Genomic DNA, 24,165 nt, shown 5'->3' on the forward strand with positions numbered 1-24,165 from the left:
GATGGAGCTAAAGTCATAGAAGACTAACCTTGAGTGAAAAAGTCCAAGGACTGAGTTCAAGCCCTAGTACTATCACAGAGAGAGAGGAAAATGGAAAGGGAGAAAGACAGAAAGAGAGGGGGATGACAGAAGGGAAAAAAGAAAGAAAGAAGAAAAAATTTCCACAGCACAGACTCTCAGTACTTCATAAAGTCATGATTAATTTCTTTTCTGTGATTTATTCATGTCTCACCCTTGGTGACATTTGGAGTGTGAATATTAAAATGAATAATAATAACTTGGAAACAAGTCTGGGCTACCTAGATCCTTCCCTCCAAACAAATTCATTCATATTTCAACTCATCCAAATAGGGTTTTCATTTTTGATTTTTGGTCGGTTTTGAGGCTTGAACTCTGGATCTGGGCATTGTCCCAGGGCTCTTCAGCTCAATGCTAGGGTTCTACCACTATGAGCCACAGTGCCACTTCCAGTTTTCTGGTGGTTAATTGGAGTCTCATAGACCGTGCCCGGGTTGAGTTTGAATTGTGATCTTCATATTTCAGCCTCCTGTGCAGCTAAGATTACAGGAGTGAGCCAGTGCCCAGGTCTTCAGATAGATAGGTTATTATTTACTTGCCAGTCCAAGGGCTTGAACTCAGGGCCTGTGTACTGTCTTTTGTGTTTCTCAAGGCTAGAGCTCTACCACTTGAACCACAGCACCACTTCTGGCTTTTTCTATGTATGTGGTACAGAAAAATCGAATCCAGGTCTTCGTGTATTCTAGGCAAACACTCTACTAGCCTAAACTCCCAGCTCCTAAATAGAGTTTTAAAACATAATATTGATTTCTTAAAATTGTTTAGAGCTGAGTATGGTTATGCACCTCTGTAATCCCTGTATTTGGAAACAGAGAAGAGGATCAGCAATTTGTAACAAGAATGAGCCATATAAGCAAGACTGTCTCGAAAAAAGAAGTTGGTTATCATTGGCTCATAGTTTTGCAATGTCCTCTTTTTTTTATAGTAAAGAAATAAAAGTCTCCCATCTTATTAGATTCTTTTTCACTAGCCGGCCCTTTTTCTTTTTTAATATCCTTGCAAGCAGTCCAATGGTAAAGTTATTTGGCACGTTGCCTTATATTTATTTAAGTCAGCTTTCAACGTCAAACCTTGAGAAAGAATGCCCAAGCCGGTGCACGGTGGTTCACGCCTATAATCCTAGCTACACAGGAGGCTGAGATCTGAGGATCAAGGTTCAAAGCCAGCCCAGGCACTAAAGACCATGAGACTCTTATCTCCAATAAATCACTAGAACAAAGGGAATCAGGGCTGTTGCTCCAGGGGTAGGGCAGTAGCCTTGAGCTGAAGAGCTCAGGGAAAGCGCCCAGGCCCAGAGTTCAAGCCCCCTGACCCACCAAAAAAAAAATGCCCAATGTTCTGCAGACATGTTTGTTTCTGAGATGCTGAAGTCCTGTGACATCTTACCCAGGTAATTCAGACCCAAATGATAAATATTGTGCAGTAGGAGTGTTTGCCTTTTTACAACTTCCTCTTCTTGGCCAGTTCTCATTAGTGACATTAGACCTCATGTAGTCTTGAAACACCCCCAAACCCTCTAAAGAGCTAACCATCTAGACCATGAGCTTAGAACCTCCGCCTTGCGCATGTCTTTGCACTGTAACCTTCACATTCTACCAGGAACAGATATTTGGTTTGCTTTGTTACTAATTAGTATGCATGCTATCTATATAAGCATTTGAGGTTACCATGACAACAACTCCTTCATCCTGCTTCCCGAGGATCTTCTTCATCCAACTTCTGCGACAGGCCGTTTCTCTGGGTTTTGTCAATATCCCCAACTTGCCTGCTTCAATGCATCTGTAATCATCTCCAAAATTCCATTTCTTTATACTCCCTAACATCATGGGCTCCCAGGCTCATGCAGTCTTCAAGAGCTCTCAGATGTCCTGAACCTACCATTCAGTCCAGATAGCACAACCTTCAGACTCCTCTACCACCTGCTAGCAGCTTTCCCATCCAGGGCAGCCTCACAGCCCCTGCCTGTCTTCCAGGAAAGAACATTCTCCACCGTATTTGTCCTCATTCTTGAAGGTCTACCTCAAGCTACACGTTCAAATTTAGTCACATTTCTTGATCATTGTAGTTCTTGGTGATTTTTTTCTCCCTTACCGCTAAATACTTAGATTGTTATATGGATCCTGAGTCATGCACTCATACTAAAAATTGACTCATATGAGGAAAGGTTTGATTGTTACATTTGATGCATGGAGTAATCAAGGTGAAATGGACATCAAGTGCCATTTACTTTAGCAAAACTTCTGAAAAACAGAAAAATTCCCTTTGGGTCACCTTCTCTGAACATTTCCTCTTTGGAGCTGCTCTTATAAGTAGAGGCATCTGCTTTCGTCTTTTTCTTTTTGGCCATAGTTGGGGGGGGGTGTTGAACTCTGGGATCATCTCAGCACGTGAGTCTTGTCTCCAGCTTTTTTTGGCTTTGGTTATATTTTTGAGATAGGTTCTGGCTTGGAGGACCTGAACTTTGATCCTCCAATTTATGGTTACTGACGTGCAACACCTTGTGCAACTCTTTCTGGTGGACAAGAGGTCTTCCAAACTTTTTCTTTTTGCCCGGATTGTCCTCAAATCAAAATCTGTCCAATCTCCACCTCCAGAGCAATGACCAGCTGTGACTTCTTTTTTCTTTCCTTTCCTTTCCCTGTTCTTCCTCTCTCCCCTTCCGCTCCCCCTCCTACTAAGTAGTCCAAGCTGGTCTAGGACTCTCAATTCTCCCTTCTCAGTCTCCCACAGTTGGGATTACAGGAATGCATTTACACACCCTAGCTGGCACTTAACCCCTTCTCATCAGGTGAGAATTTAATGCCTGCAGGGAAAAAGAAAACGATTCCCTCACCACCCTCTGAGAATTGGCTTTCCCCTCTCGCACTGCAAAGCTCCCAGGCCGCCTCTCGACAGAACCGTTCTGCGTGTGGTCTGGAGAGCCAGGGGCCCCCGAAGAGCACCTAGTTAGAAATGCAAATTCATAAACCCCAGCCCAGACCAGCTCCGCTAGAAACAGGGGGGCGTCCACCACCGAGATTCGGATCTGGGACGCCTCGATGCTCCTGGATGCAAAGGAAAACAGCCACACCTCACATTCGGGAAACGGGTGAAGATCCCGGTAGGCCCGGGGCCGCGCGTTCCTTAAGATCGCACCAGTCTAAGGTTCTGAGGGACAAAAACGGCCCCCAGTCACCGCCTGAAACAGTCACATACAGTTCATTTCCTTCAAAGCAGAGCCGGAAAGGCTGGGGCCGGGCGCGGGCAGGGGCGCTTTGAGGGGTGTTTCAGGCAGTTATGCCCCCCCAGCCAGGGTGCACACACCCACAGTTTCTGGTCAAATAAAAGGAACCCTGTGCTTTGCAAACAAAGAGTTGCTTGCGCCTTAAAAAAAAAAAGAAAAGAAAAAGAGAAAACGAGCCAACAAGCCACATCCCCAGAGGAAAAGGAAACGCGCGGTCTTGGGGTCCCGGAGACCGGCAGTCGGGGCTGCCTGCGTCTCCTGTCTTCCGCGGGTTTTCTTGCTGATCCCCAGGCCCGTTCGCTTCCAGCCTCTGAAAGGCTCCAGCGGCGACACTTGGTGCGGGATGGCCCCCATCTGCAGGCCGGGCGCGGTGGCCGGGGTCCCGGGCGCGCGTGCGGCGCGGCCCCTTCCCCCCTGCGCGGCGGGGGCCGGGCGGGGGCCGGGCGGGGGCGGGGGCGGGTCCTCGCCGGCCTGCACTGCGCCCCGCGCGCGGTAGGGGTCGCTGCACCGCGGCGCGCGCTCGCTCGCCGGTGAATAACGGGGCCCGGCGGGAGGAGAAAGGAAACCTGCTGGGTGAGGCGGCGACGGGCGGCGGGCCGGCGGGCCGCGGGCGGCGGGCGGGAGAGGGAGGAGAGTTCACTCGGGCTCGGGTGTCAGCGGGCAGCGGCTGCAGCGGGCGCCGGCGAGGGAGTACCGCGGGAGCGAGTCGTCCCTTCTGGGATCGGCCAGGCAGAGGCACCGGGAGGCGAGATCCGAGCGCGCCGGTGGGGCGCGAAGCCCGCGAGCCTGGCCAGCGAAGGGAGCCGCGGGGCGCGCGCCCCTGGAGGGGCTTCGGAGCCGCGCAGGATGCCCCACGAAGAACTGCCTTCGCTGCAGAGACCTCGCTATGGCTGTAAGTAAGCCGAGCGCGCGCGGGTTCCCGCCGGTCTTGGGGGTAGGGGGGTCCCTCCACTTCCTTCCCCAGGATGGCCTTGGAGAACCTAGGGTTGGGGGCGGGGGGAGGTGAGCGCCTCGGAGGGAACCGGAGTGCAAAGCACCGGCTAGCAAAGTTGGGAGCTGGAGTTGCAAAGAACGGCGAGGGGCGTCTTCCCGCTTTTCCCTCCAAATTCCGAATTTCCCGCGGCGAGCGCTGACACCCCCCCCCCCACCACGCCGCGAGTCTCCACGGGCGCCGGGGCTGCGCGCCGGGCCCGGCCAGGTGGGGGTTTTAGGGGTATCAGGTGAGGAGCCCGCGGAGCTCCGGGCCGCTGCCAGCTGGGGCCAGGTGGTGGCGTAAGGGATCTGATTCTTCTAAATGCACAAGGGGCTGAAAGTTTGTTTGCTGGGGCTACAGGTGGGCACCCCAAGCAGTGTGCCAGCGCTCTGCTAGTGGCGACGGCGGCGGCGGCTGCTTCTCCTCCTCTTCTTCCTCCTCCTCTTCCTCCTCCCCTCCTCCTGTTCCGGCTCACCTGGGCCTCCAGAGCCGGTTCTAGTCGCGCAGGTGTGAGTCCTTCCCTGCCAAAGCCACAAGGGACACTTGGCACCCACGGCCCCTCTTCCACCCCCTACCCAGTGTGCGCCCGGGAATTTTCTCGGCGGAGAGGAACGGGGAGCCCGCGTGCCGTGCCGTGCCGGAGATGGTGTCGATTCCCCCCCACCCCCAGAAAGACGTTTGCTTTGGCCCGATTAGCACCCACCACGTGGCTTCGTGTGCAGAGTTCAGAGTCCTACGCCAGTGCCAGGAAGTATTTCCTTTAAAACAAACAGAAAGTTGGCCGTCTCTTCCCCAGCGCTGGCCCTGTTGCTGAACCCAGGGCCACGGGTTAATCTTTTGCTCCAAGTGGCCTTGGTGGCAGAGGTACCCGGTTTAGATGAAGGTCGGTGGGTGGTACCTGCCGACAAGGTGTGCGGTGTGGACGTGTTTGTAGATCGTGGGCAGGGCCACGGACAGCGTTTTCGAAAGGAGCTCCTCCCGCCCCCAGGGTCGGAATGGAGAGCCAAAGGTTGGTTTTCCGGCGTGACCTTCAGTGGTGGCGTCGGGGCTGTGAGAACAGGCTACTATGGAGGCGCACCAGCGTCAGCCTTGGTTCGTGTGTGCTTAGGTTTAACCGCACAGGCCTCCGAGCTCGGGGAGGCTCATCGAGGGGCGGTCGTGTCCACCTTAGGTCCCTGGAAGTCCTTGAATGCGATAAGCCCGCCGAAGGTCAGGTAGCCTCCCAGCAGCTGGGAAGGTAGTTGAATGCGCATGCGGAGTGGGGTGCCGCGTCCCGCCTTATCGCTGGCTCATCAGCAGGGCAGAGTGCAGCCTGGCCGCGGAGGTGGAGAGTGCTCGCTGCGTTCCCGTCCACCTGGCGCGTGCCCCCGAGGCCTGCCTGGCTTTTATGGAATTGACCCCGTGGCTTCAGAAGTCATCCAGGAGGCTTGGAGCTGGCCAGCCCCACCCTTCCCTTGGAAGTCTTCTTGCAACTTCCCTCCCCAGTGTGGTTATCTGGAGCCATTGTTGGAGTCACTTTACCTTCCCTGGGCCCCGCCAGTGCTGCCATTCAGTGGCTTCTGAACATAGCTCGGAACAGAACTTGTGTGCTGAGGTTTCTGTGGCCATAGCATCCCCATGGCCTAAGGAGGCTATTACACAGCCGTTCCTGTCACTCAGACATGTTTGTAATGATTTAGATACTGGTTGGTGAAAGGATGTTTACAGTGTATTTTTACATGCAGTGTAGCAGAATATACCAGTGTTACAACACACTCCCTGATATTGAGTATTCATATCATAGGAGGTGGTGTTAGCACAATTTTCTTTTTTCCTGGGCCTCCTGTCCACAGTCAGCTGGAGACTGTTCCCAGAAAGACCAGGGAAGGGTCACAGTGAGCTGTCCTTGCACTGATGGGTGAGTTACAGGGTTGTGGGGTTTTTGTTGTTGGTTTAAACTAGTTTGGCAAGGAGGTACAAATTGAACCACACTTCTCCCCAACACTTAAACATAAGACATAGATAAGTGATTGTCATTTCATTTTCAATGCTGAGTCTGTGTGTGTGTGTGTGTGTGTGTGAGAGAGAGAGAGAGAGAGAGAGAGAGAGAGAGAGAGAGAGAGAGAGAGAGAGAGAGAGAGAGAGAGAGAGGCGCATGTGTGCATGTGCCAGTACTGGGGCTTGAACCAGGACTTTGAAGTCTTGTTTAATATTTTCTAGACTGGTGCTCTACACTTCTGGCTTTTTTCTGGATCAGAGTCCTTTGGATTTGTCTGCCTAGGCTGTTTTTGAACTAGGATCCTCACCTCTCAGTTTTTAAAATTGTAATTTTATTACCTTTATGTACGCTTACAATTCAACAACTTCACAGCTCATGAATACAATATATCTTGATCCATGTCATCTCTCTAGTAGCAATGTGTCACCAGCATGCAGTCAATGCTGAATATTTTTTATTGTAATTAATAAAAGGGTTACATGATATTTGCCAGATAGAAGGTGCATTAATTCACATACATTGATACCCTTTCACGTGTCTTGGTACCCATTACCCTCCCCCCCACCCCCCCACCCAAATGCTGAATATTTTTAGTGTAAGTTTTTGAGGCTTAAACTTATTGGTGGGGCCGGGAGTGTGGCCTAATGGTAGAGTGCTCACCTAGCATGAAGCCGCCCTGGGTTCGATTCCTCAGTACCACATACACAGAAGTACCACTGTGATTCAAGTGGCAGAGTGCTAGCCTTGATCAAAATGTGCCCAAGGACAGTGCCTAGGCCCTGAGCTCAAACTGGCAGAAAAAAAAAAAAAAGAAAAAAAAGAAAAACTTTTTGGTGGATTCAGTGTGGGGTCAGGTGTGGGCATTTGTCCTGCCATCTGCTCTACTCCCTTGAATAGCCTACATTCAGTAATTCCAAATTCCTACACAAATCAACTGTTTCAGGGCTGATGTGGTCTCCCCCTTCCCACCAGACGGAGAGTCTATAAAATACATCAGAAGTTGTACTTGAGGGATTTCTCAATGTGTTCTTCATCAGGCTGCAAGCCTTATCAGCTTTCTTCTGACAGACGCAGGATTGCAGCAGAAATCTGATTTGTACACAGGAGCATTGAATTAAAATTGCATAGATAATGACTTTCCATTTAAATTCTGCAGTTTTCCTAGGGACTTCACCATTAAGTGGTGTGATACTGATACTCACAGAACCAAGCTGAAATGCCAGCTCAATACTGCAATGCCAGGAAAGAATGGAAGAGATAGATGTTCCTTCCCCTTATGCATAAACTGGCAGAGGCAGATGCAGAACCACACTCAACCCCAACTCTGAATAACACAGGTGCTCAACAGTGATTTGCAAATAAGTTTGGTGGTGTTGCAATGAACCATGTAGTTTGCTGCATTAGTTCTGAAAACATGTTGCTGCCATGACCTGTCAAAAGTTCACTTTCCAGTTATTTCTTGAGAGTTAAAAAGACCAGGGAGAGCAGAAAGGGCTTTGTGACTGGAAAGATGACTTCACTCATAGCTGATAATCTAATCAGCATTTCAGTGTTGCTGTGGGTCACTGATTGTCACTGTAACCCATGGTTACAACTGGGGTTTCTACTGTGGAAAGTGGAGATTCTTGCTGTTTTTCCTCCTACATTGTGAAAATAATAGTGATCCATGTTTCCCTGTTTGATTTTAGACTGCAACGTAAGTCTAGTGTACACATGTGTGTTTTCATGTATGCTTGTGTATATGAGTGTGTGTATGTTGGTGGAAGGCTTGATGCCATCAAGGATTGTTTTTTGTTTTTTGTTTTTTCAGTTCTAGGGCAGTGGGGTTTGAACTCAGGGGTTCACTGTTGCTAGATAGGCATTCTACTTCCAGAACTATGCCCCCAGAGATTTTTGTTTTTATAATTTGCTTTTCACATAGGTGCATTTGCTTTTTCTTGGAGCTAGCCTCAGACCTGAATCCTATCTAGCTTCCAGAGTAACTGGGATTACAGGTATGCATCACCACATGCAGCTGCTGTTATCAGCTTTTGGGCAATACTCTTGTCTTGATGCTGAGGGTTCTAAATCACCTGGTTACTGGATGAGTAGTGAGGTGATCAAAGCAGCTGAACCTTATTCTGTTACTGTCACCAATCTGAGATAGAGAAATGTGAGTTCTCACTAAGCTGCATCCAGCTGTGTAAAATGAGGTTGACCAAGTATATGTGTATTGAAGCTCAGTTTTAACTTTCTATCAGCACTTCTGCTTTCCTCCAAGGAAGGAGGTAGGCAATGCAGCTGTGGAATGTTGTTGTGAGTAGACAAAGTCAAGCCATTCCTTCATGAGCCTCATGTCTTAGTTGAGCTTTTCCAGAAGGGTCTTTAGGTCATCAGTTAAAGTGTTACTTCTAGTCTGCTTTTAACTTTAATTATATATTTGTTAGCTAAAATGACTTGTTTGGGAGAGTTTAAGCTTGTAATTCCAAGTTCATTTGAAAACTTAGTGTTATTTAAGGTGTTATCTAACCTCTTTTGCTCCAGGGAACTATTGATTTGCTGTGGCTTCTTATTCTTTACTCCATACTCTTGGTGTTTGGTAATGTGTGTGTGTGTGTGTGTGTGTGTGTGTGTGTGTGTGTGTGTGTGTGTGTGTCTGCCTGCCTTTTTTATGCATGTGTATGTATTTTATGCATACATACGTAACACATTTAGGATGGAACCCAGGATCTTGGGTAGCTAGGCAATGCTCTTTCTACCTCTGAACTACACCTCTTACCCTCTCCTTGCTTTTTGTTGTTGTTGGTGGTGGTCCTGGGGCTTGAACCCTGGGCCTGTGTGCTGTCCCGTTACCACTCAAGGCTAATGCTCTACCAATTTGAGCCATAGCACCACTTGTGGTTTTCTGGGGGTTAATTGGAGATAAAAGTCTCAGAGATGGGCCGGGAGTTTGGCCTAGTGGTAGAGTGCTTGCCTAGCATGCGCAAAGACCCGGGTTCGATTTCTCGGTACCCCACATACATAGCAAAAAGCCAGAAGTGGTGCTGAGGCTCAAGTGGTAGACCTCTAGCCTTGAGAAAGTCCAAGGACAGTGCTCAGGCCCTGAGCTCAAGCCCAGGACTGGCAAAAAACAAGTCTCAGAGACTTTCCTACTGGGGCTGACTTTGAACCATGATCCTCAGATCTCAGCCTCCTGAGTAGCTAGGATTATAGGCAAGAACCACCATCGCTCAGCAGTCTCTCCTCTCCTTGGTTTTTGACATTATTCTTTAGTTAAAGGCTTGCATACAAATGGATCTAATGCTTCTCCAGAAGTCATGGTATCCTGGAGAGTATCCAAAGCCATTCATGTTCTGAACACGCAGTCAACATGGGAGAATGGAACTCAGGCTGTGGCCTTCTCCAGGCCTGAGCGCCTTTCGTGTGTTATATTATTTTACTATCAGTTGTTCATTATTACTTTGGGGAAGGCCAGAGAAACTGAACTCATGACATTGTGTCCAGGCCACACAGCTAGCTACTTATGGGAACTTGGAGTGTTTCAGTCAGACCTAGAAAGAAGCCTTTCCTCATCCTCTCTCTGTCGTCAGCTTGTCTAGGCCAAGGTGTGGGGAATTGTCTCCTACTTCTTTCAGCCATTTGTCCTGATTTTATCAAAGTCCAGAAAGTTATAGCAATTTGTACAGCATTCTGGGGTAAAACAGATGTATGGTATTTTATTTATTTATTTTGGTATATATGTGCTGATACTGGGGGCTTAACTTTGAACCTGGGCGGTCACTGTGTCTTAGCTTTTACTGCTGGTGCTATATCACTTGAGCCATAGCTCTTTTTCTAGATCTTTACCTGGTCTGGATTTGGAACATGATCTTCAGAACTTAGCCTCCTGAGTAGCTAGAATGTGAGCCAGGTGCTGTGCCTGAAAGATGCCTGGTATTTTTTTTTAAGAGTCCATATTGCGGCTTTATCTTTTCCTCCTAGAAAACATATAGAACAGGAGCACGTTCAAATTTGTCAGAGGCTTTTATGAATACATGAAGTCAGCCAAGTTCACTGAGAGGCACTGGAATTGAAAGGAAAACACTTCCCATGATCAATATACCATGTATATCAATGACTTCAAATGGGGTTATTTATGAAAATACACTTAAGTATGTATACCAGCCATGCCTTCAAGTCTGCATGTGGTAAGAAACAGGGCAGCAACTTGTAGTGGGGCCTCTGACTAGTAAGCTGGATACTTTCAGATATTATTGCTTTAGTATATCTTATTTTTATTCATGTGCTATTATAATTTTTTAAAGGTCTCACTATGGAGCCTGGGATGTCCTTAAACTTATGATCATTCTGGCTCAGAGTCCTCAGTCCTGTATTGTAGGCATATACCACCCCACCTAGTGTTTATTGCTCTTCCCTCTTGAGAAACAACCTTATGTTGTTTGGAGTCTTTCCCTCTTGAGAAACAGCCTTATGTTGTTTGGAGCTGATAGAAGTGGGGTTAAATTCCAACTAACTGAGTTCTTGGGGCATGTATGCATTCAGAGACCCCTGCAAGGGATCAATGTGACCCTTGGCTTACTGTTCTAAGCAAATTGTATTTACTTTAGTGAATTGAGCAGCTAATATACACATATTGAGGATGAAGGCCTTGTGACTGAGGTAGTTACAGTTTACAAGAGAATCTAGGAGATACACAATAATGCTTATATTTCAAGTGCTTCTTCAGCGTCTGTGGGATTGACAGTTTAAGAAGTGAGTTTGGATTTAAGGCATGGAAAGACCTCCTGAAGACCTACTGAATTTGGATGTGACCTTGAGGAAGCAGAGTGTGAATTTGTTGGGTGGGTAGTTTCCTAGGGTTTAGATTTAGATCTGTGGATACATGCAGGGGGTGGGGGTATACCTGCAAGAAGTCAGATCATAGAATCCTTTATAGGCAACAAGTCAAGTTGAGCTATCTTGTGAATTGCTTTAGCCATTTCCTTACTGAAATATCTGTTCTTTGAGATGCATAAGATATTCTTGGATGAGTGTCCCAGTGCAGTAGGGAGGAGGAAAAGCTAGGTGCATGGGGGAGGGGGTTGTGTGGGAGATTTGATTGCCTTCTCTCCTGGCCAGGTTTGGGAGTGTCTGTCGGGTGAGCAGCACTGCCTGATGGTTTTGCTAAGGACAGGCGTTTTCTCTGAGAACAGGTAACAAAAAGAGGTGTGTTAAAGCAGGGTAAAGATTGAGACCACTAAATTCTTGAGGATTTCTTTCTCCTCTTTTATCTCCCTTCCTCTTTCTCCATTACTTGTGACAGTTCTCACCTCTCTTTCCTTTCACAGGAGATGCAATGACTTCCAGTGACAACATCCTAGTTTTACTGAAGAATGATGAAGACTCTGTTTTATTTATTAGCTGTTGTCTGAGGAACTTTTTCAATTGTTACACTCCTTTTGGCGACAGGCCCCAGATTTTACAAAACCTACTTTGACCCTCCTCTAACTTTAACATCCTGTATTACTTCTTGGCTTTTAGCTAAGATCAAATATAATTTGACTGTCCTATATTACACATGGCCCTTCCTATCAAGGTGTTAACAGTAGCAGACAGCTGTTTCTCCATCATTGCTGAGATTTTCAAAGAGCAGTTGCTGGAGCAGTCATAGGAAAATGTTGCCTGAGAACTCGTAAAGACAGATGCTTGGCCCCACCTAGACCTGTAGGAACTCTGGGTCTGCCTTCCCCCAACCCCCTTCAATTTAACAAGCCTTCCAGGTGATGTTGATGCATGGGGCACTGGAAGGATAAAAAGACATTTTTAATATACTATTACTCTTCTCCACCATGTTGGCTGGTTTTTGTCAAATAAGTGAAAACACATGAGCCTGTCACAGAATGCATTATGCACAACATTACTTGTTGGGTTTGCTTTGAATATGCTCAGGCACCACATACAAACCTAGGCACTGATTTCTTTAAGGGTTTGTGTATTTTATACAATCTGTTTTGATGTGGCTTTAATAAGATTAACTTGTCCCTTCCTTAAGACAAATGTGATTTTTTTTTTGCTTTTAAAAAAAACTAATTGTATTTTATTGTTAGAGTGATGTATAGAGGGGCTAACAAATGTGATTTTGAAGGAAAAGTTTTGTTAGGGTTTTTAATGGTAGGACCACAGACCATGGCTTAGTGAGTTGTGGGGTGCTTCTTGTGTAAAAGAAGCCTGGCAGTTCTGGGCTTCTACTCCTTGGATGTGGGGATGGGAGTGGACAATAAGAATTGGAAGATGGGGCTGGGAGTTTAGCCTAGTGGTAGAGTACTTGCTTAGCATGCACGAAGACCTGGGTTCAATTCCTCAGTACCATATACATAGAAAAAAAACATAAGTAGTACTGTGGCTCAAATGGTAGAGCTCTAGCCTTGAGAAAGCCCAAGGGCAGTTCCCAGGCCCTGAGTTTGAGGCCCAGGGCTGACAAAAAAAAAAAAAAAAAGAATTGGAAGATGTCTTCTTTTTTTCTCTAAGACAATAAACCGGTCTTATTTTTCTCATTTAGTCACAATTTTGAGAACTGTTGACTATGTTAGCAGAAACATCATTTAATAAGCATGAGTATACACAGCTCATTTCCTCTTTGCAAGGCTACTACAGATGTTTATTTTATAAAGGATGCTGGTAGTTTTGTTTGTTTGTTTGTTTTTGCTTGGGATCCCAAAGGAGAAAACTGAACTGTGCTCTTTCTTTCTACTACTGCAGAATCTCTGCAGGAAAATATTTTTGTATCACATAAAACATCAGCCCAGGCATGGTGCTATACTTCTGTGGTCCAAGCTTCTGGGGTGACGGAGGAGTTTGAGATTAGCCTGGACAGAAAAGCAAGAACCTGTCGATCAATCAGTGATTACTTAGCATGTGTGTGGACCGTGGGCTCAGTCTCAGAACACACACATATACATACCCACACTTGATAGACTAGTTACTTTCTGATAATTTTTGTCTCAGTTCTTATATTTCTTTAGGAGCATGAATTCAATCTATAGTAATGCCAATACATTCCCTAATATACATGGACTTGATTAGCATGCAATTGAAGCGTGTATTTCTCATATTTAATTATCTAGTGAAATGGCCTGTTGCCCTGGTACCCCTGTTCAAGAAATATTTGCTATTGCTACCATTTTTGCTTAATATATCTTTACTGCTTTTTTTTCTTTTTTTGCTTAATATATCTTTACTGCTTGTCTAAATGAGAAACTTTATTTCTATTACCTGGCAAATGAATCTCAAGAGCTTCCAAGTACTAGGTCCACATGTCATGTAGAGGTTAGGTTTGTCTTCCCTGTGTTGTTGGGCAAGTTATTTTAATTCTACGTGCCTCACTTTCCTCATCTGAAAAATGTGGGTATGCAAATATATGTTCAAAGGGTTCAAGGATGTAGCACTTAGGCTCGGCTCTTGAGTGGGGCGTGGCAGTGGTGGTCTCCTCTTGTCTACTGCTGTCCTTTGTCCTCTCAATGTTCTTCCTTTCCCACTTGAGCAGAAAGTGGATTTAACCACAAAAATTCTTGTTATTTTAATGGAAATATAGTTTAGCTTACTAGTTTAGAAGGGGATCATATGAATACTTGTGTATGTATGCTTAAAAAACAAACAAACCAAAGTCTACCTGGATGCTGGTAGCTACTCAGAAAGCTGAGATCCAGAAAGTTGTGGTTTGAAGCCCAAGGCGTACAAAAATGAGACTCCACCTTCAATTAACCAGCAAAAGGCTGGGCTGGAGGTGTGACTCAAGTGGTTGTTTGCCAGCTAAACAAGGAAGTGGAGCGAGCAAGAGGCCCTGAGTTCAATCCCAGTACTGTACAACAACAAAAAAATCCCAATATTTTCTAGTACCAGTTTCAAATAAAGTTGGTAGGGTTTGGGGGTTCTGAGTTGAATGCTATGTGTCCTCACAATGAAATTGGAGCTGTTGCTGCCATGCATACCTGAGTGTGAGCTAGGAGGGATCATTCTGGATTTACCAGGTGGGATTCTCTTATTTAGGCTTCCAGGAGTAAGTTGACCCTTGCTGTTATCTACATGAGAACGGGCTGGAGTCTGGGCCAGGACTTTGGCCTAGTGATAGAGTGCTTGCCTAGCATGCATGAAGACCCAGGTTTGTTTCCTCGGTGTCACATACATAGAAAGAAGCCAGAAATGGTGCTGAGGCTCAAGTGGTAGAGCTCTAGCCTTGAGAAAGTCCAAGACAGTGCTCAGGCCCCAGGCCCCAGGCCCCAAGCTCAAGTCCCAGGACTGGCAAAAAAAAAAAAAAAAAGTACAAGGGCTTGGACTCAGGTCTTTGTGCCCTTCTGGCATTTTGCTGGTTAATTTAAGATGTCTCTTGCTTTTCTGCCCAATCTGACTTTGAACCACAGTCCTCAGATTTCAGCCTACTGAATAGCTAAGATTACAAACACAAGCCCAGCTGGGTTGGGTCTCTTATTTTTGCCTGAGACTGGCCTCAGACCTCAGTATTCCTACCTATGCCTCCAATGTAATTGAAATGACAGGTGCATATCACCATGCCTAGCTTACAGGTGGAATCGGGATCTTGCTAACTTTGCCTGAGCTGGCCTTGAACCAAGATCCTCTTGGTCTCTACCTTCCAAATAGCGGGGCTTTCTCTCTGGAGTGGGGTGTGTGTGTGTGTGCGTGTGTATGTGTGTGTGTATGTTACTGCAGAGGTGATACACAGAGAGGTAACAGTTACATAACTAGGGAATGAGTACAATTCTTTCTGAACCATGTTTCCCCTTCCTTTGTGCTCCCCCCAGTGTTTCCCTCTGGTCCCCACCCACAAGATATATAGACTAGTAAGTCCCACTGTTGTATTTGTTCACCTTTGTTCCACCTTTTCTGTGCCCTCTTATCTCCTTCTGTTGGTGAGCACGGGACTGCTGGCCTGAGGCCTCTAGAAGAGTGATTCTTCACAGGGACACTGGTGTGAAGAGCAGGCAAAGGCTCTGGATAAGTGTGAGCTTAGCCCATGGGAAGCTTCTTCCTATCCTCAGGGTGAGTGTCTGTGATTTTAATTGATCAAGCTGTAGACTCAGCAGTGTGTCTGGAGGATTCTGGCTTCATTGTGCTTTGGCAAAGGTGCATGGTTCAAGCTTCCTGCTGATTTTGAAAGTCACTCCTTCCTTGTGGGTGGCAATGAACCGAGAATGATAAGATCACCAGTCTAATTCCATGTAACCAAGTTGTTGTCTCTTAATGATTAGTTTGCAGCTTGTGCTAAATACAATGTATGGAGTTCCCGGGTTACTTAACAAGGAAAAACATTAGCTCTGCAGAAGAGTTCAGTAAGATTTGAGATGTGGATATTCCTAGCTCAGTGGAAAGCCCTGCTCTTTTTCACAGATCTTCCCCATGTCTCTGGTTCCCACATACGGGCTAAGGAGAGCATGTTTCTCATTTGGTAGGAGGTGACAGAACCAAGAGAAGTGATTTTGTGTACAACGCTACAAGAAAGGGGGAGAGACATCTAACCTTCTCAGTCAGACTCTAATTATACTGACAATTAGCTAACATATTCAGTGCTTGTAAATGCCCAATACTGTTCTGAGCACTTTTAGGAAATGTCCAGTTGAATACTGTAACCATGCTTTGAGGTTGGTAATGTTGTCAGTTTACTGGTGGGAAAGATGAGGTATAGACAGAGTAAAACACTTAACCCAAGATATAGCTAGTAAGTGACAGGATGGGATTGGAACTGAAGAGGTGTGGTGACACCAGACTTTGTACCTGTGGAATTCAATCGCAAAAAATCTGTTTTTGCTACTTGATACCCTATCTTTTGGGTAAGGCATTTAACTGGTTTCAATTTTTGTCTTTGCTATAAAAAAATCTATCTCTAGTCTTTAACCCACAATAGCCATTACATTTAGGAGAAAGTAGATTTCTAGTCATCTTAAATTTCTTGGCTAATTATGAATGGTGATGGCATCTCTAGGGAGAGGATGCAAGTTAGTGGAATTGGCTGGTGTCTGCTGCTATAGTTAATATTATTGCTGTTGTAAGTGGTGCTGGAAATGAAATCTGGAACTTCGTACATGCTAGACAAGGGCTCTCCTAATGAGCTACATCCCCAGTTCTGAAGCTTATGCTTTTACATCTGGGCTTGGTCATCACCAAAGCTGAGATATCACAAAAGCAAAAAGAAGAATGGGTAGCAAAAGTTACACATGCAGCAAATAATAAAGGAAAGCCGGGGAACCTAAAAAGTCAAACAAAACCATAGCGGATGCAAACCCCATGAGAGCACATGTGCGTACATGCACTCAGAGAGGCACACTTGCACTGTAGGAAGAAGCAAGTAACTCCGTGACTTAAACCTGTGCCCAGTGATTTTAGCACATGCCAAGTAAGGTAACCGGGAAGTGTGCTGTCTTATTTATTTATGCCATTCCTGGCTTAAACTCGGGGCCTTAGCACTGTCCTTGAGCTTTCTCAAGGCTAGAGCTCTACCACTTGAGTCACAGCACCATTTCTGGCTTTTTCTATGTATGTGGTACCAACGAATCAAAATCCCATCTTCTTGCATTCTAAGCAAGCACTCTACCTACTAGACCAAACTTGTGGCCCCTGTAGTCCATTTTAGAATGGTTCATCACATTTATATTGCAATGCTTGTAGATTTAGCCACTAGTTAAGGAGAAAATCATCTCAGTGTGAACCCCGTGAGCAGGCTGGATGGCAGAGACAGACGTCTTTCTAACGTGATCTCCATAGCAACAGGACTTTCTGAAATAAATCTATAACTTTCATTTATGAACTTCCATGTTCTGTATTTTGCTTTGGCAAATAGAAAGCACAGAACCAAATCTGGAACTCAACTATACAGAATTTGTGAAGGGCTTATGCATCATTTTTAGGATATTTATATCCTTGCTGCCTTCCTTGTTCTTGTCTATTTTAATTTTTCCCTTTATCTAATTTCTCGATTTATACTTTCTTGTTTTCTAACAGATTTATGTCCACAAAACTGTGTAGTCAGAAAGTAAGATGAAAGTAGTGTTTGTTGGACACATCTGCACTCTGGGCTGTCCTCTGGCTTTCCAGTGGGGCAGAGCTCTGCCACTCAGCTCTGGTTTCCTCTGTTTAAACTGAAGCGTTTTAAGATCATAGTACCTGTGTGATGGTACCACTAGGACAAAAAGGGCTGGCAGATCTAAACCACGGAATGCAGTATATGGTGTGGAGAGGTGAGTACCCAGTAACGGAAGAAAGCATTCTGGAGGCAGAGACAGCTGAATAGTAGTAGAAGACAGGGGTATGTTGGAGAATGGATGAGAGGATGGGAAGGATAGGGCACCATGACTGCTCTAAATGGCAAGGATTCTGTAGACCTTGAGGAGGCATGGTGGCTGACAATGGGCAGTCAGATGCTTTCTGCTTTCTCCTCTTTAGCATTACTTCTCACCCTTGGTAGCTATGCCCCAATCTCCCTGCCATTTCCTTCTCTTCAGTTGCTTGATTTTTCTGGAACCTATGCAGACTCCAGTAGGATTTCAGGAGGGCTTTAAAACCCAGTACCCCGGGGGGAAAATGACTATTCTGAGAGACAGACTCTTCATTAAGATTTGTTTGATTTCCTTTCTCTTCTCCACCCTTTTTATTTACTACCTTCTGTTATGTATAAATGTTTGAAGTCTCAATAACAAACAGCTGTGAATGTTGCCATTTGGTGAACCACAGACACAATTGAAAATAAATAAATTAGTTCATAATAATATGGAGACATGCTTACATAACAAAGTGAAAAACCAGGACTCACTGGGGAAGTTAGAAGTTAAGCAATGTAGGGGAGAAAGCCTGGAAGGAAATGCATCAAATTGTTAACAGTTGTGAATTGAATGCTATTTCCTCTTCTGTAGTCTTTTTTTCCCAGAGAGACCTGTGATCAAATTAAGAGAAATGACATATGTTTTCCTGTAATTCCTTCCAGTTGCGAGAGATGCTCCCCTTTGGTGGGGACTGGACTTGCTTGGGCTATTTGCATCTCAGGTAAAAGTGAGTGTTGAGATGGATTGCTGATGTTCAGCTTGTTAATTTTGCTCTTCTGGTACTCTTACCTGACTCCCTGTCCTCCATCACACCACACCTGCATCAGAGCGTATGCACCACACAGAGATAGGAGTTTGGTGAGCTCTCGTAGAAGGATGCCCTAAGTTTGAACTGGAAATTCTTTGGGTAAGTAACTTTTCAGGTCTGCTTCAGAGCAGTTTTCCCATGATTTGTGCCAATATTCCCTCTTGTCACAAGATTAGACCGTGTTTGCTTAACCTGGGTTTTCCTTCATCAGTGTCCAGTCATTTTTTAGTGAGCAGAATTTCAGTTAGCTGGCATGTCATCAGCAAAGGCCAAATTAGACATAATTGCACATGAGTTTAATGTTAAGGTCTCTGCAAAAGCATGCCAGACTTGCAACTTTGTTCTCCCTGGGAACAGTGTGCCCTGGAAGAAAGGTTAGAACTGATTGTCCCATCTGACACACCTAGGAAAGGGAACTTGTAGTAGTTTCACCACAGCAACACTGCAAGTTGGGCCAGGCTGGGCAAAGCAATATGTATCATCATTCTGCACATAAGGAATAGTATTGCTCTGTTGTGTGAAATGAGGTTCATTTTCTAGACAGTGTTCACAGTGATCGTTGGTGGGAGAGAGGAAGCCCAAATAGTTGGGAGATTGCCTGCATCTTTCAGAAAATAAAAAGCAGGATACATTTCTAGGAGTGTGGAGCTATTGCTAGAGCAGCACCTTTCAAGCACTGCTTGTACCGTCACCCTTCAGACACTAGGTTCCTCTCCAGCTATTGTTTCCTTTTTCTGTTTTCCTGTATATAAAGAAAGGATCTGTGTGCTGAGTCTCCCAGGATGCCTGCAGCCCCTTTCATATGCCAAAGGAGCTAGACTAGAGGGCTGCCCAGGCCCCTTCCAGCTTTCACTGCACATGCGTGACTTCATAATAGGTAACCTAAGGCCTGGGCTGCATGAGTAATGAGGAGGGGACAAGGGAGACCCTTCCTGCTGAAAGAATTGGCCTGGCTCTCTGTCCCTGGCTGTCACAAGCTCAATAGCAGCTCTTCTTGAATCCCGGAGGTGGGGGAGGGGTTGGTCTGGGGAGTGAGGGAAACAGGAGCTTTTACTGGTGGGAGAACCTTGGTGGGGTGATTGGTATGTGATGGGAGGGGCCTCAAGAGGTGAGAGACAATGATATTCTAGTTAATCCTGCTATCAGGCTTTCTCAGCCTGGACACTACTGATGCTTTTTGTTTTGTTTTGTATTAGCTAATCATAGCAAGTGGTTTGGGGCATGGGGAGTTGTTGGGCTGACTTGGGCTTTGTGCAAAGTTTAGCATCATCTCTGAGATGCTACTTACTTCCCTTCACTTATGACCATCCAGATGTTCCAAGACTTTGCCAGCTGCCCGCAGTGGAGAATCGCCACTCTAGGTAAGGAAATGAAGTTGTTTGCTGGCCATCTCATTTTTTTTTTTTTTTTTTTTTTTTGCCAGTCCTGGGCTTGAGCTCAGGGCCTGAGCACTGTCCTTGGACTTTCTCAAGGCTAGAGCTCTACCACTTGAGCTTCAGCACCATTTCCGGCTTTTTTCTATGTATGTGGTACCAAGGAATCGAACCCAGGTCTTCGTGCATGCTAGGCAAGCATGTTACCACTAGGCCAAACTCCCGGCCCTGGCCATCTCATTTTATGTAGCTGTCTTTTGCCTGGCCATGCTCCCACCTTAAGCTTGTATAGTACCATTTACTGGAGCAATTTGCATTTGTGATGGTGGGTGGTTTTTTCAAATGAAATTCCCTCACTTACTTTTCCTACCCTTGGATTTGGCATTGAAATAGTGAGCTGGGCTCCAGCCTCCCCATTCATGAGTGCACAAATAATGAGGTATTTCTGCTGGGAATGAGATTATTTTTTTTCCCACCCTTTAAAAAACCATTTCTCTTATGACTGGTCTCACAGGCTTGATTCTAGTGAGGAGTTTAGAGGGTTCTCTGGTTTAAGGAGGCCCACATTGGATGTATATGTGTCCTGGGATGGTGCATTTCAACTGTAATTCTGCTTGGGCTGGGCTAGGACAGGAGCCTCTGCACCCAGAGGAAGCCCAGACTTGGCCCATAGGCCACGCAGGAGTTAGGAGGCTCTAGTAAGCTACACACTTTGGCAGTGAGAAACAACTTAGCACCTATGTCTAGGAGATCTGAGTAAACGGTTGCATGAGATTGTGGACAGTCTGGTGTAGTATGTGGTGTATGCCTGTGTGTCTATACATAGACTTTTCTGTGGCCTCCTGCACCTGTTAGCTGTGATCCTCTTGCCCATCTGTAGCTTTGCAGGCTATTAGAACCAGGACATCCAAATTTTTCCTAGAAATTAATTAGAGGAGCACTTGAAAAGGACACCCTGAGACAGATAGCTGTACTTATCAAATGGGCACAGAAAGGGTGAGGTAGGACTTTTGTTTTTCAATCCTGGGTGGTACACTGGTTCTCTGATTTAATTTGACCAGAGACTGCAGAGGTGAAGTATTACCTCAGAGGGCCTTAGCCTGCCTATGGGGTACTCAGATCTTTGGGGTGATAGGCAGTCAGGGACCCACTGTCCTAGCCCAGATGCCACATGAAGAACATTTTGGGGGCCACATGAAGAGTGGTTGTGCTGCTCTGGTGACCCTTATCCTTTGTCCCAATGGCTCTGCTGGGTCCTAGGGAGGGAGCTGGGTTGAGGGAAAGATGAAGGGGGGAGCCTTGTGTGAAGTAACTGAGATATGTTGCCTTTCCTCCTAGAGGTGAAGATGTCCTTAGTTCTGGAGCTACAGCTTCTTGCCACCTACCCAGTCTCCTGTGCATTTTATCACAGAGGCTAGAAGAGATCGTGCATATAGCAAAGTCAAGGGCCTCTATGGCACAGATTTTCACTCCAGGCTTGTGTCCTTCCACTTGAATCTCACCTCCTCTTTTGTCTTTTTGGTGGTTAGTTGGAGTCTTGCCCCCCACGACTTGAGGCTAGCTTTGAGCCAGATCCTCAGATCTCAGCCTCCCGAGTAGCTAGGATTATAGGCTCCTGGTAAGAATTGATTTCTTGTTCTTATACTTCTGTGCTGGTTAACTTTTTAATGGGTAAATATTCCCATATTGCTCTTAGGATGAATTGCTGTGTGTGATTTTTAATGTCCAAAATATATTATTTTGGTTCCCTTAGGAGTGCCAAAATGTTTTTATATTTGAACATAAAATCTAGGTGTGTTGGGCATGGTATGTGCACAGGTGGTCTGTCTGGTTGGGTTGCTGTTTTGCTCCTTCCTATGTAGGTCATCTTCTCCTTCTGGCAGCCCAATTCCTGGAATGTGCAGTGATTCCAAATGGTATTTTTATAATGGCTTTCAAGGAAGTCAAGGGTAGACACATTCCTGTTGGGTTGATGTATTTAAGCTTGCATGCTCTCTCAAATGGAATTAACTATTTACATAGTCAAATTGAGGAAATTAAGTAGCATTAGAAAAGATTTCTGATTTTATCAAAGTCAGGCTGAACTAATTTCTGGGGTGGGGTTTTCGAGGCCTCACATATTTCTGATGCTAATGTTCCATGTGACAACAGGGCTGGGGGCCCTCCACTCATTTCCTGTGCCCCACTGGAATCACACATCATTCCCCCCGCCCCACATAACTATATAATTTAAAATACTGTGGGATCACAAGCTTGTAAGCATAATTTAGCCCACGTTAGAGACTGAGCTATATTCTTTTTCAGCTGTGAATTAGTCTGATGCTTTCTACCTGTAACAAAATCTCCTATGTACAACAAAGATGGTTAGAAACACAAAATACGTGAGAATAAGGTTGGCTCAGGACAACATTGAGAGACCTCAGGCTGGGTTTCCTATTGACCACTCCACTCCTCCCACCCTCATTGAACCTGGAGAGGCAGATGTTATAGAGGGAGGATGGGATCCTTGTTCCCAGCTTCCCAAGCTGTGGGAGGCGGCGGTCACTGTCTTGTAGGTAGACCTCTCCAGCCGTTGTTACAGGTACGTTCTTGTTTGATTTGCGTTGGCTTCTCCCTAAGCCTTCAAACCTGCAGAGGCAATGGTTCGGTGTGGCCACCTGCTCCCAGTACCTCACAATTCTTGCTTGGTGCTTCTCAGTGCGCTGGTTTGAATACCATTTCTTCCTTGCCTCAATCCTGTCGAGTTAGATGCCATCCCATTTCACAAATGAAGAAATCGAGGCTTTGAGATCATCATCTCTGGGACTAGAATCCACAGTATTTCATGTCTCAGCCTGATTCTCAGACCCAATGCTTTGGTATTTGCCTGCTCTTTGCATCCAGCAGGTTCTCACGGTTATTTTCAATGGAGGTAGGACATGGAATGATGTAAGTACTGATCTATGTGGTCCAGACTGGCCTTGAACTCATGATATTCTTGCTTTAGTCTCCCAAGCATTGACATTACAGACATGTAATCCCGTGCCTGGCTTTTGTTACCTTCTGTTGAAATTGTCATCAGACTCATTCTAGAAGCCATAAAGTAAACAATGAAAGCAACCAAATAATCAGTTTCCTATCTTATTGTCTAGACACGACCCAAGTTGACGCTATACACATTTGATCCATATTTGAGGATATTTAAAAGATACACAGGTTTGTAGCTATTAGATCCAAACAGTACAAGAGTAAGGACTCAATATTTGCATACCCAATGCTATGGACATGGCATTGGAAATATAAACACAACTACATAGACATAAAAATCTATGACTCTATAGATATAATGTTTTATTTCATAAATTAATATGTATCTATAATATGCAAACCCTTAGTGTAATTTTGATTATGTTCTAAAAACTAAGTGCCAGTGATTGTATATAGAGATTCCCTTCTTGAACGCTTGTTTGTTAAACATGTCATTTGAAATATGATGTAAAAATCAACGTTAATAAATTCTTTAATAAAAAAAGATACACAGGTTGAATTGGGGGGGCATTCTACATGAGGTATTCAGATAGGAGTGCTGTAATAGATGCTAAGTTGGAGTGAGCACCCTGCTGTTGGAACTGTTTTGAAGGACAGAATATTTCTGTGTGTGATCTCTTGAATTACAGATGCCAGGACTTCCTCATGTTACCTGTCTTACCTCAGCACATCCCAACTCGGTATTCATTTCCTTGACCTGCAGAGGAACTCAGGCTAGATAGGAGGACAGTGTTTAAGGGAGGACCACCCACTGTTGCTTTCTAGTCAGAGAGCTGACAGTGATACAGGCTCATGGATAAGAGCTGGGCCCTGGATCCAAATGTGGTGGTGGTGCCTATCTGGGCAGGCTTTTCTGTTCCAAGCCTTGGTTTCTTCATTTGACAAGTGAGAATAATAGTACCTACTGTACACAGGTTTTGTGAAAACTGCATTCCTCCTGTAAAGGACTTAAGAGCATGAGTAGCACCGCTGTAAATGCTCTGTAGTGGTTTACATGTGGTCTTAATCACTGTCCTTCTCACACCCTGGGACTCTACTGACCCTCCCTCCCTCCATGTAATCCCCTGCCTCCCTATAGTCCCCCCACCCTCCCTGTAATCCCTTCCTCCCAAGGTCCTCTATCACATTTCAGTGTACTTTTTATTTCCTGGAAAGAATGTAGAAATTAAATATCTACTTTTAGTAGATACTTTTGAAGTATCTACTTTTATTTTAAATGCTAGAACTGAGGCTTGAATTCAGGGCCGCTACTATCCCCCCCCCCCCCAAAGGCTGGTACTCCACTACTTGAGCTACAGCTCCTCTTCTGGTTTTTTCCCCCTGTTAATTGGAGAAAAGCATTTGAAGAACGTTTCTGTTATAGCTGCCTTTGAACTACATGATCCTCAGGTTTCCATTTCATGAATAACTAGAATTAGAG

At 45.4% G+C, this 24,165-nt stretch overlaps 1 protein-coding gene across 3 annotated transcripts in view; it reads left to right on the forward strand.

Annotated features, from left to right (window-relative positions):
- Nucleotides 1–3,968: 3,968 nt before the first annotated feature.
- Iqgap2 (IQ motif containing GTPase activating protein 2) overlaps nucleotides 3,969–24,165 on the forward strand; it is a 225,315-nt gene continuing 205,118 nt past the window's right edge. For 2 of the 3 annotated variants that reach the window (XM_090331850.1, XM_090331853.1), the window contains exons 1-2: nucleotides 19,312–19,352; nucleotides 19,658–19,706. In XM_090331850.1, coding sequence (XP_090187976.1) covers nucleotides 19,658–19,706 — 49 coding nt within the window. In that variant the 5' untranslated portion in view covers nucleotides 19,312–19,352. Of the gene's footprint in view, nucleotides 4,194–19,311; nucleotides 19,353–19,657; nucleotides 19,707–24,165 lie in introns of those variants that run through there. The other variant, XM_090331852.1, reaches the window with a different exon arrangement.

This window comes from Megascapheus bottae, chromosome 4 (assembly GCF_031878675.1).
Source record: "Megascapheus bottae isolate mThoBot1 chromosome 4, mThoBot2.hap1, whole genome shotgun sequence".
NCBI lineage: Eukaryota > Metazoa > Chordata > Mammalia > Rodentia > Geomyidae > Megascapheus > Megascapheus bottae.